At 44.6% G+C, this 13967-nt stretch overlaps 1 protein-coding gene and 1 long non-coding RNA gene across 3 annotated transcripts; one reads left to right on the forward strand and one right to left on the reverse strand.

Annotated features, from left to right (window-relative positions):
• The first annotated feature begins 9565 nt into the window (after positions 1-9565).
• On the forward strand, positions 9566-10390 carry LOC120897857. 2 transcript variants are annotated; one of them, XR_005738589.1, is made up of 3 exons: positions 9566-9928; positions 9989-10092; positions 10171-10390. It is a non-coding gene; the product is annotated as an uncharacterized LOC120897857 (long non-coding RNA). The 2 variants fall into 2 exon arrangements; XR_005738588.1 differs by having other exon boundaries at positions 9995-10092.
• Positions 10391-12991: 2601 nt separating this feature from the next.
• Positions 12992-13307, reverse strand: LOC120897851 (6-phosphogluconate dehydrogenase, decarboxylating-like). The gene has a single exon (XM_040302988.1). The coding sequence runs from the start codon at positions 13305-13307 to the stop codon at positions 13050-13052; it is 258 nt and encodes an 85-aa protein (XP_040158922.1). The 3' UTR covers positions 12992-13049.
• Between the last annotated feature and the right edge of the window lie 660 nt (positions 13308-13967).

The raw sequence follows: 13967 nt of genomic DNA on the forward strand, positions 1-13967 counted from the left end.
TCCAGTAGAAGTTCCTTCAGCTAGCGGCTTCCGGTATTTCATGACGGTTATAGACGATTACTCGACGTATTGCGTGCTATACTTCCTAAAACAGAAATCCGAAGTACCAAACAAGCTGGAAGACTACGTGGCATTAGCAGAGAATCTGTTTGGACAGAAACCGAAGATTATACGTTCGGATCAAGGAGGAGAGTATTCTGGGTAAAAGCTTCGGGCGTTTTACAAAAGAAACGGCATTCAAGCCCAATTTACAGCGGGGTACAGTCCACAACAGAATGGCGTCGCAGAACGTAAAAACCGCTATCTCGTGGAAATGACCAGGTGTATTCTTTTCGATGCTAACCTTCACGAGCGTTATTGGGCCGAGGCGTTGAATACTGCCGTCTACTTACAAAATATTTTGCCTACTAAATCCACAAAGCTGACACCATATGAAATTTGGCATGGAGTGAAACCGGAGGTTGGGCATCTAAAGATTTTCGGGTGCTAGGCATGGGTCGCCATACCAAAGGAAAAACGAAAGAAGCTTAGTGCCACTGCAAGACAACTAACGTTCGTCGGATACTCTGGCGAACACAAAGCTTACAGATTCCTAGACCAAGGGACCCAACGCATCATCACCAGTAGAGACGCGAGATTTATTGAAAGTTACTCCGAACAAACGAACAATAAAGCAACCAATGAAGAAGACAGTCATGAAGAGATCGTATACGAATCAATACAGAAAAGAAACAGTCCGATTGATGATCCTATCGAAGAGTACGCTACGAGCGAAGATACAGATCATTTCGATTCGGCGAACAGCGACGATGATAGCTCATCATCGACTAACACGACAAACGAGCCAAGAAGGTCAACTCGTACAACCAGAGGGATACCTCCGCAGCGCTACATAGAAGTCACCGGTTGCGCAAGTGACGAAATGGGAGAACCTCGAAGTTACACAGAGGCCATCCAAAGCCCAGAAAAGAGCGCTTGGCAATCTGTAATGGAAGAGGAGATCAATTCTCTTCACGAAAACGAAACATGGGAGTTGGTAAAGCCACCACCTAGGAGGAAAATAGTCGGCTGTAAATGGACGTACAAGAAGAAGCTCGATGAGAATGGCCAAGTCGTACGATACAAAGCGAGACTAGTAGCACAAGGCTTCTCACAACAGTACGGTACAGACTACGACGAGGTGTTCGCTCCCGTGGCAAAACAGACAACACTAAGAACAGTTTTGTCAGTAGCATACCGCACAAACATGATCGTCAAACACCTCGATATTAGATGTGCATATCTTTATGCTGACCTGAAAGAGGAAGTATACATGAAACAACCCCCAGGGTTTCATGAAAACGACGATCTGGTCTGTAAATTGAAAAGAAGCCTGTACGGTTTAAAACAGTCAGTGAACGTTAGCTCATAAAGTACTGTGATATTTTTGTGGTTTCCAAAAAGTATGTTGCCGAGTCGACTGTCTGATTGCTACTAATCCTTTTATATTTTCGTCATAACCCTGACAGTCTTGCTAACACTAATACTAACGTAATCCTATGTACCCTTTTCCTATAATCTTACAATCTATAAATTTGCAGCCATTTAGGCGCAAACAGTCAGCACGAGCATGGAACAAGAAAATCGACGGAGCGTTCAGAAGAATGGGGTTTAAACCCGGTGAAGCAGATTCATGCCTGTACACCCGCAACAGCGCAGGCAAGCGATGCTTCATACTTATCTATGTCGACGACATGTTAGTAATTTGCGACACGGACGAGGAGTATCGCAGCATTTGCACCACGCTTCAAAAGGAGTTCAAAGTCTTGAACCTAGGAGACATACGACAATTCCACGGGATACATGTAGAAAAGGTAAACGGCATTTATACCCTAAATCAGAAAAGCTACATCGAAAAGATTGTTGATCGCTTCGGACACGAGAACGCTAAACCGTCAAAGGTACCAATAGATCCCGGGTACATAAAGCAAAAGGAGGAGAACCTTATGGAAACCAATACCTCGTACACATCGTTGGCTGGAAGTTTGCTATATGTAGCGGTGAATACTCGGCCTGACATATGAATTAGCACATCTCTATTGTGCAGGAAAGTTTCAAACCCGACTGATCGGGATTGGTCTGAAGCAAAACGTGTCCTACGCTACCTTAAGGGCACAAAGAATCTGCGCTTTCACTTGGGCAATGGACAGGGACACCTAGAGTGATTTGCCGACGCCGATTGGGCTGGCAACGAGCAAGACAGAAAATCCAACTCAGGATTTCTCATCAAGTACGGTGGAGGGTTGGTAAGCTGGGGAACCAGGAAGCAAACGTGCGTTTCACTTTCTTCCACAGAAGCCGAATTCGTGGCATTGTCTGTATGCTGTCAGGAACTGCTATGGATCAAAAAGCTGCTAGGCGACCTCGGTGAGGAAAACCACGAACCAACCGTCTTGTGGGAGGATAACCAATCGTGCATCAAGATGGTCGAATCAGATCGAATCGACAGCCGGTCCAAACACATCGACACAAAACATGCCTTCACTAGGGACCTGCGGGAAAGGGGCGTCTTCAAATTGCGGTACCTGCCGACCGGAAACATGGAAGCTGACCTGATGACGAAGCCGCTCGGACGAAGCAAGCTGGAGCGCCATCGGATGGCAATTGGCGTTGAGTGAACGCAAACGTGTCCACGTTAAGGAGGAGTGTTGGACACAGGACCACCCTGTGTGCAACGCAGGACAGTTAGCTGTCACACCTCAAAATCTGAATTACCCTTGTCCGAACTACACACCTCTGCTATATGAACTCCATTTTGTGTCAAATAAACTTCCTTCTTCATCATTACTTCAACCGAACCACACGTGCTTCTGCCTATTCCTAATTTTCCTACGGCACTGCAAATCTCTAACAAAATAACGGTAGCCCATCTACGAATATGTTTATTAATATTTCGTTCACCGTAGGAGTCAGCTTTCTAATATGAAACACAGTAGATGTTACCTATACATTAGTTATTTACATGGTACATGTTATCAAGCTAAGCACAATCTGTCTTACCGGAAACAACTTTGCATACATTTCGCAATGCCATGATACCACATTTCACCGCCAGCTACCGCGTATATTTCCTTGTCCACAGCAACCGGTGTCTTAAGGAGCGTTCTAGAATCGAGAGGAAGAGGAATGTCCGTTGATTCGCGAACCAAGCGAAGAAGATCATTCAATACTAAATGAGGTATCTTATGAGATAAAGCCCAAACTCTCAACCGCTTGGCCATCGGATGTTGAGCTGGACTATTATTTTCCTCATTCAGTAGATGATCTTTATCATCCTCTTCGCTCTCGTTCTCGATGTATTCGATTATTTCATCCTCAACTTCATTATCGGATAAAATGAATATATCCTCCTCCTCCGACAACGGGAAATCCATCAGGCACTCCTCAGCAACGCCATCAACCACAGCTTCCGGACCTAAAACTAAAAGACTTTATTACTAAATACGTCCATAAAAGCGTACATAAATTAGTGCATTTGTGATTTGTACGTTCAGCAAAACACTTTTGAGTTTGCAGTCTGACGCAAAACTTAAAAACGGTCAGAAATGTTTTGCAAAAACTTGCACGGTCACCGGCCCAGAGCGTGCATCAAAATGCACAAAAAGTATACGCACTTCGTATACTCAGAGCTACACACAGCTAAATATGGTTTAAAAAAAAAACTATTAAATATAAACTTGATACCGAGTTTAACGAGCGTAAAAGATGATGAAAATCGCTTACCTTGCACTTCCATACTCGTACTCGGACCGGGTTGATTTTCAGCCACCCATTTCTTCTTCATTTCACCCATCCTTGCCAGTGCTCGCTTCCTTAACAGCCCACTCTTCTTCAACTGCTTTATTTGGTCCATTTTCTTCTCTGAAACACTTTAAATCACTTTAAAATATAATTTTCACAAACACCAACTCGCGAAGCGTCCTCGTTTGTTTTGAACGTGTTTCGAACGGTTTGTTTTGACATTTCTCTTTCTCCGTATATGAGGCTCTACGTTTCCCCTTGGTTCCATTTCTCTCTCTCTCCAAAATTATCCTGCTTCTCCCTCGTCGCAACCTGTTTCTCTCTACCTCACACCCCGTTTGCCCTAGAAATAAATCCCCATTGTCATATGGGTCATCATTTTTTTTCGTTTTTTCGTTTGAGCCACTCGATTTTGTTCTTCGCTGATTTTGGCAGCGCATGAGGGGGTTTCGGCTTCAACTTTCAACAACAACAACCACCCGAGGAGGCTCGGGGACACTCATCAGGGGAAAATCGCTCAAATTAGAGCGAGAGACAGATAGAAAAAGTGAAAGGTCAATATAAAATCTTCGGCTTTTAACCGTTGGGTCATGCCCATCAACCGGCGAGAGAAAACATCTCGCGGAGAGGGCGCGTGAGTGCCCTGCCACACCCAACACTTTACTTACTTACTTATCCGGCGCTACAACCGCTTTGCGGTCTTGGCCTGCCTCAGGAGTGTCCGAAACCGCTCACGGTCTCGCGCCTTCGTCTGCCAGTCCGTTATCCCGGCCTTAATGGCGGACGCCTCCACGCCATCTTGCCACCTCAATTTGGGCATACCACGCCTCCTCTGTCCTTGTGGACGGCCTAAAAAGACTTTACGGGCTGGGTCGTCCGTTTCCATGCGTACAACATGGCCAGCCCACCGGAGCCTGGCGAGCTTAATACGCTGTACGACAGTGAGGTCGCCGTACATCTCGTATAGCTCGTCATTATAGCGGCTCCTCCATTGTCCTTCCACACATACGGGGCCAAGTATCCTTCTGAGCATCTTCCTCTCGAACGCGGCTAAGAGGGCTTCGTCAGATTTGGACAGTGTCCATGTCTCAGAGGCGTATGTGAGTACTGGTACTATATAGGTACTATATAGTCCCAGCTTCGTCCGTCGCGACAGGTTCTTTGAGGTGTACTGCTTTTTCAGGCTGTAGAATGACCGGTTGGCAGCCAGCATCCTTGCGCGCAACTCAACTTCCATACTGTTGTCGTTGCTGACCTTTGACCCAAGATAGGTAAATTCTGGGACGACTTCAAAAGTGCGTTCACCTATCTGTACATCACGCCTACGTAGATTCGGATTATTTATTGGTAGGTCCGCTGATGTTGCCACCATCAGTTTGGTCTTTGCCTCGTTTATCTGCAATCCGAGGTTCTCTGCCGCCTGCTCAATCCCTTGGTAGGCTTCTGCTACATAGGAGAGCCGCAGACCAATGATGTCTATATCATCAGCGTATGCCAGGATCTGGGTTGACTTATAGAAGATGGTTCCCGTAGTCTCCACCCTTGAGTCGCGGATGGCCCTCTCTAGCGCCAAGTTGAATAGGAGACAGGCAAGCCCGTCCCCCTGGCGCAGACCCTTGGTGGTAGCAAAAGGTCCTGAGAGTTTTCCATCCACCCTCACCTGGCATGTGACGTTGGTCATAGTCATTCTAACTAGCCTTATCAGTTTGGCCGGGATTCCAAATGAGCTCATAGCGTCGTACAGTTTTACCCTGGCTATGCTATCGTATGCGGCTTTGAAGTCTATGAAGAGATGGTATGTGTCGTTTCTGTATTCAGCCATCTTCTCCAAGATCTGCCGCATGGTGAAGATCTGATCAGTGGTTGATTTTCCGTTTCGGAATCCTCTTTGATAGTTTCCTACTATCTCTTCGACGTGCGGGACAAGGCGATCCTGAAGGATCAGGGAGAATATTTTATAGGCAGTATTCAACACCGTAATACACCTGTAGTTGTTGCAGTCCAACCTGTCTCCCTTCTTGTATACGGGGTAGATGATGCCGAGATTCCAATCACAAGGCATCGATTCGCTATCCCACACCTCAGTAACAATTTGATGAATCTCGTTTTCTAGTCGTGCACCTCCATTCTTGACCAGTTCAGCTGCAATTCCGTCGGTTCCGGGTGCCTTGTTATTTTTCAGCCGACGGATAGCCTTTCGTGTTTCTTCTATGCTAGGTGGCAGTAGCATGACACTATCTGCTAGTGGCGCTTCTAGCTGTTCGTTTAACTGGTCGTTGAGTAATTCATCAAAGTACTGAGCCCACCGCGAGAGGACCTCTGGCTGGTTACTAACCAGATCTCCATCCTTGTTGCGACAGCAGGTTACCTTAGGTACAACGTTGTTTCGGTGACCTGCTATCGCTTGGTAAAACTTTCGTGTCGGTCCGTACGCCTCTCTGGTTTGCTCGAGTTCCCGCATGTTTTGCTCTTCCAAAGCATGCTTCTTGGAGCGGTGAACTCGTTTCTCTTCGCGTCTGAGCCGTGAATATTCCTCTGCGCATGCCCGCGTTCTATGCCGTTGCTGCATTGCTCGGTATGCAGTATTCTTACGTTCGGTCACTAGTCTGCATTCATCGTCGAACCAGCCAGATTTGGTGTTGCCACGACGTGGTGGGAGTATATTTCTTGCACAGTTTATTATTTTTGTTTTTAGAGCGTTCCACCTCTCGCTCGTAGTTTCATATCTGTTTTCTGGTAGTAGAGACTCGTCTAAAGCGGCTTTGAATTCCTGTTGGACAGTAATGTCCCTTAGAGAGTCCATGTTGAGCCGAGGCTGCGTGTTTTCTCCGCCCCCATTGGCGCGGGGGCGGGCGATTCTATAACGTATCACAAAGCCAACCAAGTAGTGATCGGAATCGATATTGGCTCCTCGATATGTTCTGACGTTTAGCAGGCTCGACTGTCGTCGGCGGCTTATTAACACGTGGTCGATCTGGTTGAAGGATTCGCCATCCGGGTGCGCCCACGTCATTTTGTGGATGTCCCTCCGCGCAAATTTGGTACTTCCTACAACCAGATTGTTCGCTGCGGCGAACTGGACCAATCTACTACCATTATCGTTACTGTGCTAATGCAGACTGTGACAGCCAGTGTATTGGCGGTACATTGGCTCCCTACCGACTTTTGCGTTGAAGTCCCCCAGGTGATTTTGAGGTCATGCCTGGGGCACGCATCTATAGTTCTAGCGAGGCGGCCGTAAAAAAAAGGTCCTTCTCCTCTTCCTCTTTATCTTCGGTAGGGGCGTGAACGTTTATGAGGCTTATATTAAAAAATTTGCCTCGCATGCGCAGGGTGCATAGCCTATCGTTTATAGCCTTGAAATCTATGATTACGGATTTCAGCCGGGGACCTACGGCGAAACCCGTTCCGAGCACGTGGTGGCGGTCGTGGCAGCTGTAGTACAGGGTTTTCCATTCCAATTAACAATTGTCCACTGTCTACTAGCAATCCTCGATTTGAAAAACACAATTGTCTACCACTTACACACAAGTCAAGCCGTTTTTGGTACACTGTCCATTTCAATTACACAATTGTCGTCTTCGAAAACACACGTCAGATGCGGCACGGTTTTAGCTGGAACGTGTATCACTTGTCTGTAAGAATTGAACCATGTTGTAAACAGGTCTTGATTGAATATCAGAAAATAGGAAAGCTGGGCAATTTGGACATGTTAAGCAGTTTTATCATTTGGTTTTAGTTATTCTTGGATCGTTACAGTTTTTAGGTTATTTTGGGACGTTGTAATTTTTTTTTCATTGGTTACCAGTAAAAGCACCGATAAATGTCAAAATTCCTGCATTGTATTGAAAGATTAAAGTATACATAAAATGCCTAACATGTCCATGTTGCCCAGCAGCCCAACTACAAGTGATACACGTTCCAGCCAAAACCAAAACAAACCGTGCCGCATCTGACGTGTGTTTTCGAAGACGACAATTGTGAAATTGAAATGGACAGTGTACCAAAAACGGCTTGACTTGTTTGTAAGTGGTAGACAATTGTGTTTTTCAAATCGAGGATTGCTAGTAGACTGTGGACAGTTGTTAATTGGAATGGAAAACCCTGTAAATGTCGTAGCATTGCTTACCACGCCTGTTGTGCACACCGTTCCCTAGCCACCGAATCTCTTGTAGAGCTACGAGGTCCATGCTCAGTGTGGCTAGGGCGTCATCAAGTTGTTTCAAGGCTCCGGCTTTGCTAAGAGTGCGTACGTTCCATGAGCCCATTTTTATCGTTGTCCGGGGGCATTGCGTTGGGTCGGTATCGTTAAGTCCGTTTCGTATCCTTCTGATGCTTTCTGTAGTCAGTTGTTACGTGAGGCACCCAGTTTCCCGGGATACCCACCCCCCTCCTGGTTCGCCATATGCCACCATCCGCCCAAGGGGTTGGATCTAGCCCGTGTACCCAAGCTAGGATATATGGAGGCACATGTTACCACTCTGCACGACGAGGACGTGTCGGAATAGGAGTTGGATGGGAGAGCCTATGTTATCCCTCGGAGGGCTTCGGATCCCATCCCATTACAGAGCAAACCCAACACTAACCAACCTTTTTACGGAAGCCAAACAGAACTTAGAAAATGCAGTTAACCGACTATTCAACCAAAACAACAAAAAAACATTTCTACCACTCATATATGAATCAAAAGACGTATTTGTAGCTCCCAACATAAGAACAAAAACCCAACTGCGAGCAAACAAAACTACAGCCAACAACGTTAAAGAAATTACTTTTGAAAACAGTATAGGAGTAAAAAGACATAAAGGAAAGATCAAACGATTAAGAAACTTAAAAAAAAAAGATGAAACTACTTATTATTTTTTCAAAATAATTATGGAATTTCGATTGCAATCAATTTATTTGAATTCCGGTGTAGTTGTAATAAGACTGTAGCGACCACACCGCCATCTGGCGCTACAATCATCGAGCGATCGTGACAGTAAGAGGACAAGGACACGGATCTCCGCGGATCGCACTCACCAGGCACACGAACGTGTCAATGTGACGTTCGCCGCATGTCCGTCACTTCACTTCTTGCTGTCAGCGAGCACATTCTTTCTTTTTCAACGCTAACCTCGATAGCGAACGGAACTCTTCCTTCGCTCCGCGATCTTAAAAATCCTCGGAACAAATCGACCTCGAACGAACGTGAGCAACCGTTCCCGAAACATAGTGTAAAATAAAGTAAGCGTTACGTACTCACTAGTGTTGAGCATTGTGCGCGAGTGCGCACTGTGCGCACAGCACACCTCATTGTGCGCACTGCACAGCACACTTTGTACTGTACGAGCACACTCCGCACGGTGCGTGCACTTTTCGCACAGTGCGTGCGCACTCCGCACTTTACGCACACTCCGCACAGTGCGCGCACTTTTCGCACAGTACGAGCACACTTCATGCTGTGCGAGCACACTCCGCGCAGCGCGCACGCTTCACTTTGTACTGTGCGAGCACACTTCGTACCATGTTATAGGAATTCAGGTCCCAACCCAAGTAGTAGAGCCGAAGTTTTTCAGAGATTTTTCTGTGTGCCAAAGCGAGATGCCCTGTCTTCTCTCTCTAGATTTTGGACAGCAAACCGCCGCGCGTGTAGAGGTGTGTGCGTGTGACGAAAAATGATGGATGAAAAACTCTGGTCTGAAGTCTTTCGTTGGTCACACACACCACCAGCATTGCATCTACCCAAGTAGCAGAGCCGAAGTTGTTGAGAGGTTTTTCTGTGTGCCAAAGCGAGAGGCCCTGTCTTCTCTCTCTAGATTTTGGACGGCAAACCGCCGCCCGTGTAGAGGTGTGTGCGTGTGACGAAAAATTATGGATGAAAAACGCGAGGAGCGGGGTCTGAAGTCTTTGGTTGGTCACACACACATGCATCTACCGTTGGATTGCGTTGAACCGAATCTACACATCTCTCTCGATCCACCATGATTTTTCTGCTATCGCGCTCATCCGGGTGTTAGACATCCTCAGTCTGTCCAGAACTGTCCCTATGGAAGGATGTACTGAAGTAAGGTGTGGTTTCTTGTGCGACGTTCTTTGTTCATTTACGTTTTGTGCCGGGTTCCTTCTTGCTCAGTAATGGAATGATTTATCCTAGCAAATTGTTGAGGTAAGTTTCTGGCTGTGTGCTTGTGCAGGTACATTCAACTAACCCTTGGCGTCTAAAAAGTTACAGGTGTGTGCGCTATTTATCAACGACTACCTGCTAGCCTCGTCAACAATCTTCGAAGTGAGCGACGGAAAGAAAACGTTTTCCAGTTTTAAAATATTAAGGTAAGTTTTGATCTAATCCTATGCGCTAAACTCTCCATAGTAATACATACTACTTACATTCATTATTGCTTCATTCAGCCCCCGGTGAGGACGTCATCACTAAACTGAAGCCAGCTGAACACGCGCAGCACGGATGGTACCCCGATCGCGGTAGGAGGAAGGAAGAACGAGAGGAGGAAGAACGGTAAATTTGGAAGGGGGAAAGCGTTCTGCGGTCTACACAGCGGGAGTATGCCAAAACACTTGTGGGAAGGGAGAGGGATATTATTCAATAAACAGCATGCGAATGTGTGCATAAAGCAAATGTGAACACCCTTTCAACAATCTCAGAGAGAGTTTGTATGGAAACCGCCACAGCTTCTTCTCTGCTTAAACTCTGCTTGTTGGTATAAGCAGAACTCAGAGAAGAAGCTTTAAATGAACCGGCGCTCAGTGACGTCACGGATCGCACTGAATCCCATCCAAAGAATTTTATGTTCCAACCTGCTCGAGTCATCACCACACCCGCTGTCAAAATTAAATTAAAACGAAACTCTTTTGTTTACTTTTTATTGAAAGATAGCCGCGTCGCTTTTGTGCATGTTAAAATAAAATTCAGAACTGTTACGAAGAAACTGTTTGTGTTTGCTGATAACCTGTAAGTATTTAAATAAAGGATCAAAATGCGTAAAATTTAGATCGGTGTACAACTAATAAACCTTCATTTTTCAGCTGTATTTGAAGCTGCATTACTTATTTGAAGAACGTCAGCTGTTGTTCTGTACTGGTTGTTCGAGATTCGTCGTAAATTCTTCGCCTTTGTAACCTGTAAGATCAACTGAAACACATTTTATATCAATAAATAACCCCATAACTTTCATCTAAACGAAATGTGGAATATACTTATATTATCATTGCAGGTTACGATGAACGCTTCGAGTGTGGCAGCTGCCGGATGTGGATGTGAGCAGGAATGTTACTGCAGAAGCCTGGCTGTTGAAAATAACAGGAAAATACATATATTGACGAATCTAACAACAGATTTACATATGAAATTAGATGAACTTTTAGCAATGCAACGTCAACATCCAATTCAGCCTTTGGATACTGTTGCAGTTATAGTGCAAGAAGATGAAGCAGATGGGTTTGTCTTTGCCAAAATTAGTGACAAAAACGAGCTAGCCAAATTTGAGGCGGATTTGATGTTGACGGAGCGTTTTTCTTTTATAAAAACGTGGCTTTTTAAACAACTTAAGTCCGTAGGAAGCATACCAAGGATGCATGAAGCCCTGTACATAATTTTTAATAGAGTTTTTTTAATGGAGTGCTCGTGGAGTGGACTAGGAATAGGACGTAAAAAAACAAAAGTAGAATTTAGGACAAATGTAAATATATTACGATTATTTAAGGAAATTGGAAGTATACAGGACATAGCAGAATTAGAAAAAAATTTTAGCAAGAAGCTCCGTAACGCTGGTTCTGCTGCCCAATGAACCGTGGTCATTAAAAACGTCAGTCGAGGAAAGCTCACGAAAAAGAAGAAAGAGGAATAAAATCAGAATATTTGTAAATATTGTAAATAATATGAATTATAGATTTAGTAGTTTTAATATAAATTTTAGTGATTTGTTTTCAAAGAAGACATATTTTGTGAATTAAATAATTTTATGAAATAGTATAATTAAGTTGCTAATGTTTTAATTACTGTGGAAGTTGAATAAATTGGAAAATCACTAGTTTTATAAAAGAAAGTCTTACATGCTCTTTTTGTGACTTTAATGGATTGAAGAATGCTGAAACGTAATAAGAGCTTAACATTAAAAGTCATATTTCCGCTTCCGAAAACACGAAACTGTTAACAAACTGTCAGTGTCGCAAATAAAAGTAAAATTTACTAAAGAACTATGCGACAGTTAATCCAAAAATGCAGAAAAGGTTGTAACAAGCGTCGATTGTGACTGACTGAAAAATGCTGATTTGTTAAGTATGTTAGGATAATTAATTAGCACGATGCGATGCATCACGCTTCAATTTAGTTTAAAATTATTTCCAGAAGTGGAACTTAATAAAGTTTATGCTTACTACCTTAATCAGTTTTATAAGTTTTTTACTACCATTACTTAATATATAATTAATTGCTACTTTTCTCAAAATCTGACACCGTTATTGTCCAGTCTATTGAGTTGATTTAGCGAAGACGTGTTACCACTAAAGGCTAGACCACTTACTTCTTCAGGAATCCATCCATACATGACTTATACTACAACCTGAAAATACAAAAAACATATTAGCATTAGAGCGTGTATCGAATCGTAGTCTTCAAAGTGTACTTGCCTGACGATGTAATTGTTTATGTGGTATACGTTCGAGAACATCATGAAATAGAAAGCACTAGCAAAAAAACAACCCTCCCATTGTGGTGCACTGAACGATCATGTTCTTTAGGCCCAACAATTCGGTTATTTTAGTGCTTGTTTTCGTGGTAGTTGCGTGATGGCGTGTTCCTATAGTACTATGAACTATCATGTTTTCAGCCAAATATTTGTGCACTATCTATTTTCGTTCAGCTAGCCTAACGAGCTTAGCAAGTCACTGGCAGTCTTAAAGCAGCTGCAGAGCAATAGAATGGAGTACGCGTGGTAATATGTGGATTGCGCACAAAAGTGTTCCGAATCTTGCTGATGAACATGATTCAACCGCAGCGCCACATCAATTCAATACAATCGTAGTTTGGGGTCCATTTGTTTGGGATCCATCTCCGCTTCGCGCTGCAACATGAAGCCCTGCGCACACGATACCTTTCGTGCTGGGCCCGGCCGGTTGATTGCTGCCCTGAGCATGCTCATCTTTCAGAGCAGATACGCAGCGGGAAAAGACCGCTCCATCAATTAGCATCACCGGAACGGCATGGCGCAGGGCGGCAACCGCCGACAATTTGCCCGTATCCTTGTGGCCAAGTCACGAATGAGCTCAAGCATCTATCCCTCAACGTCGCCGTTCAGAAAATCGTGCGGGATCTCGATCAGGAACGAATCCAATACGCCCTTGTTCCACACGTCGAATTCCTGTGCCATTTCCTTCCGTGCCATGCCCAGCGCCAGCATCAGGTGACGCGCTGCGCAGATCAGTTGAATATCACCGTACTCGATGCCGTTGTGTACCATTTTCACCAAGTCCCCGGCACCGCCTATGCCAATTCCTTCACAATACGGATCACCGTTAGATTTGGCGCACATAGCCTACTGGGAGGAAGGTCACATACATTACAAGCCATTCAATTAAAAAACAGGAACAAATCTTACATCCACGGAAAATGCGTCCGAGTGTGGGAAGGGTGGTAGCGAGCCCCTTTTCTGCACCCCTTCACAGCTGCAGAGGGTATCGACTATTGACTATCCCCGCCAGGAACAGTTATATCCAAAAAATCACACCCTAAAATGAAACAATCATCGAAATTAAACACAAGCACACCTTACCTCAGCGTCGGCATCGTGCGTGAAGGCTAGAAATTTCATCCGGTTTTATTCCATGCTCCAAGCATTTTTGTCGCTTCCACCACAACTAAATCATACTTCCGTGGTTGATTTTATGTTTATTCTACAAAACAAAACGTTTTTAATGATAAATATCATATAATTTGCATAAAATACTTACAAAATCACCGCACACGCGAACACTTGTTGTTTACATTTTAGCTTCACTCTCATTTGACATGTCAAAAATTTGCAAGCCCCAAAGCGATGATCAAAAAGAGGGGTGGGAGGGGAAAGAAGGTGATGAGATCGAAGCAGCACGAAATGACCGTTGCAAAAACCGCATGCTCAGAACGCTAAGTCCCAGAAGAGGGAGATCGAGCTACGAATGTGACAGAGAGGGCATGAGAAAATGAAAGAATT

Source organism: Anopheles arabiensis, chromosome 2 (genome assembly GCF_016920715.1).
Source record: "Anopheles arabiensis isolate DONGOLA chromosome 2, AaraD3, whole genome shotgun sequence".
NCBI lineage: Eukaryota > Metazoa > Arthropoda > Insecta > Diptera > Culicidae > Anopheles > Anopheles arabiensis.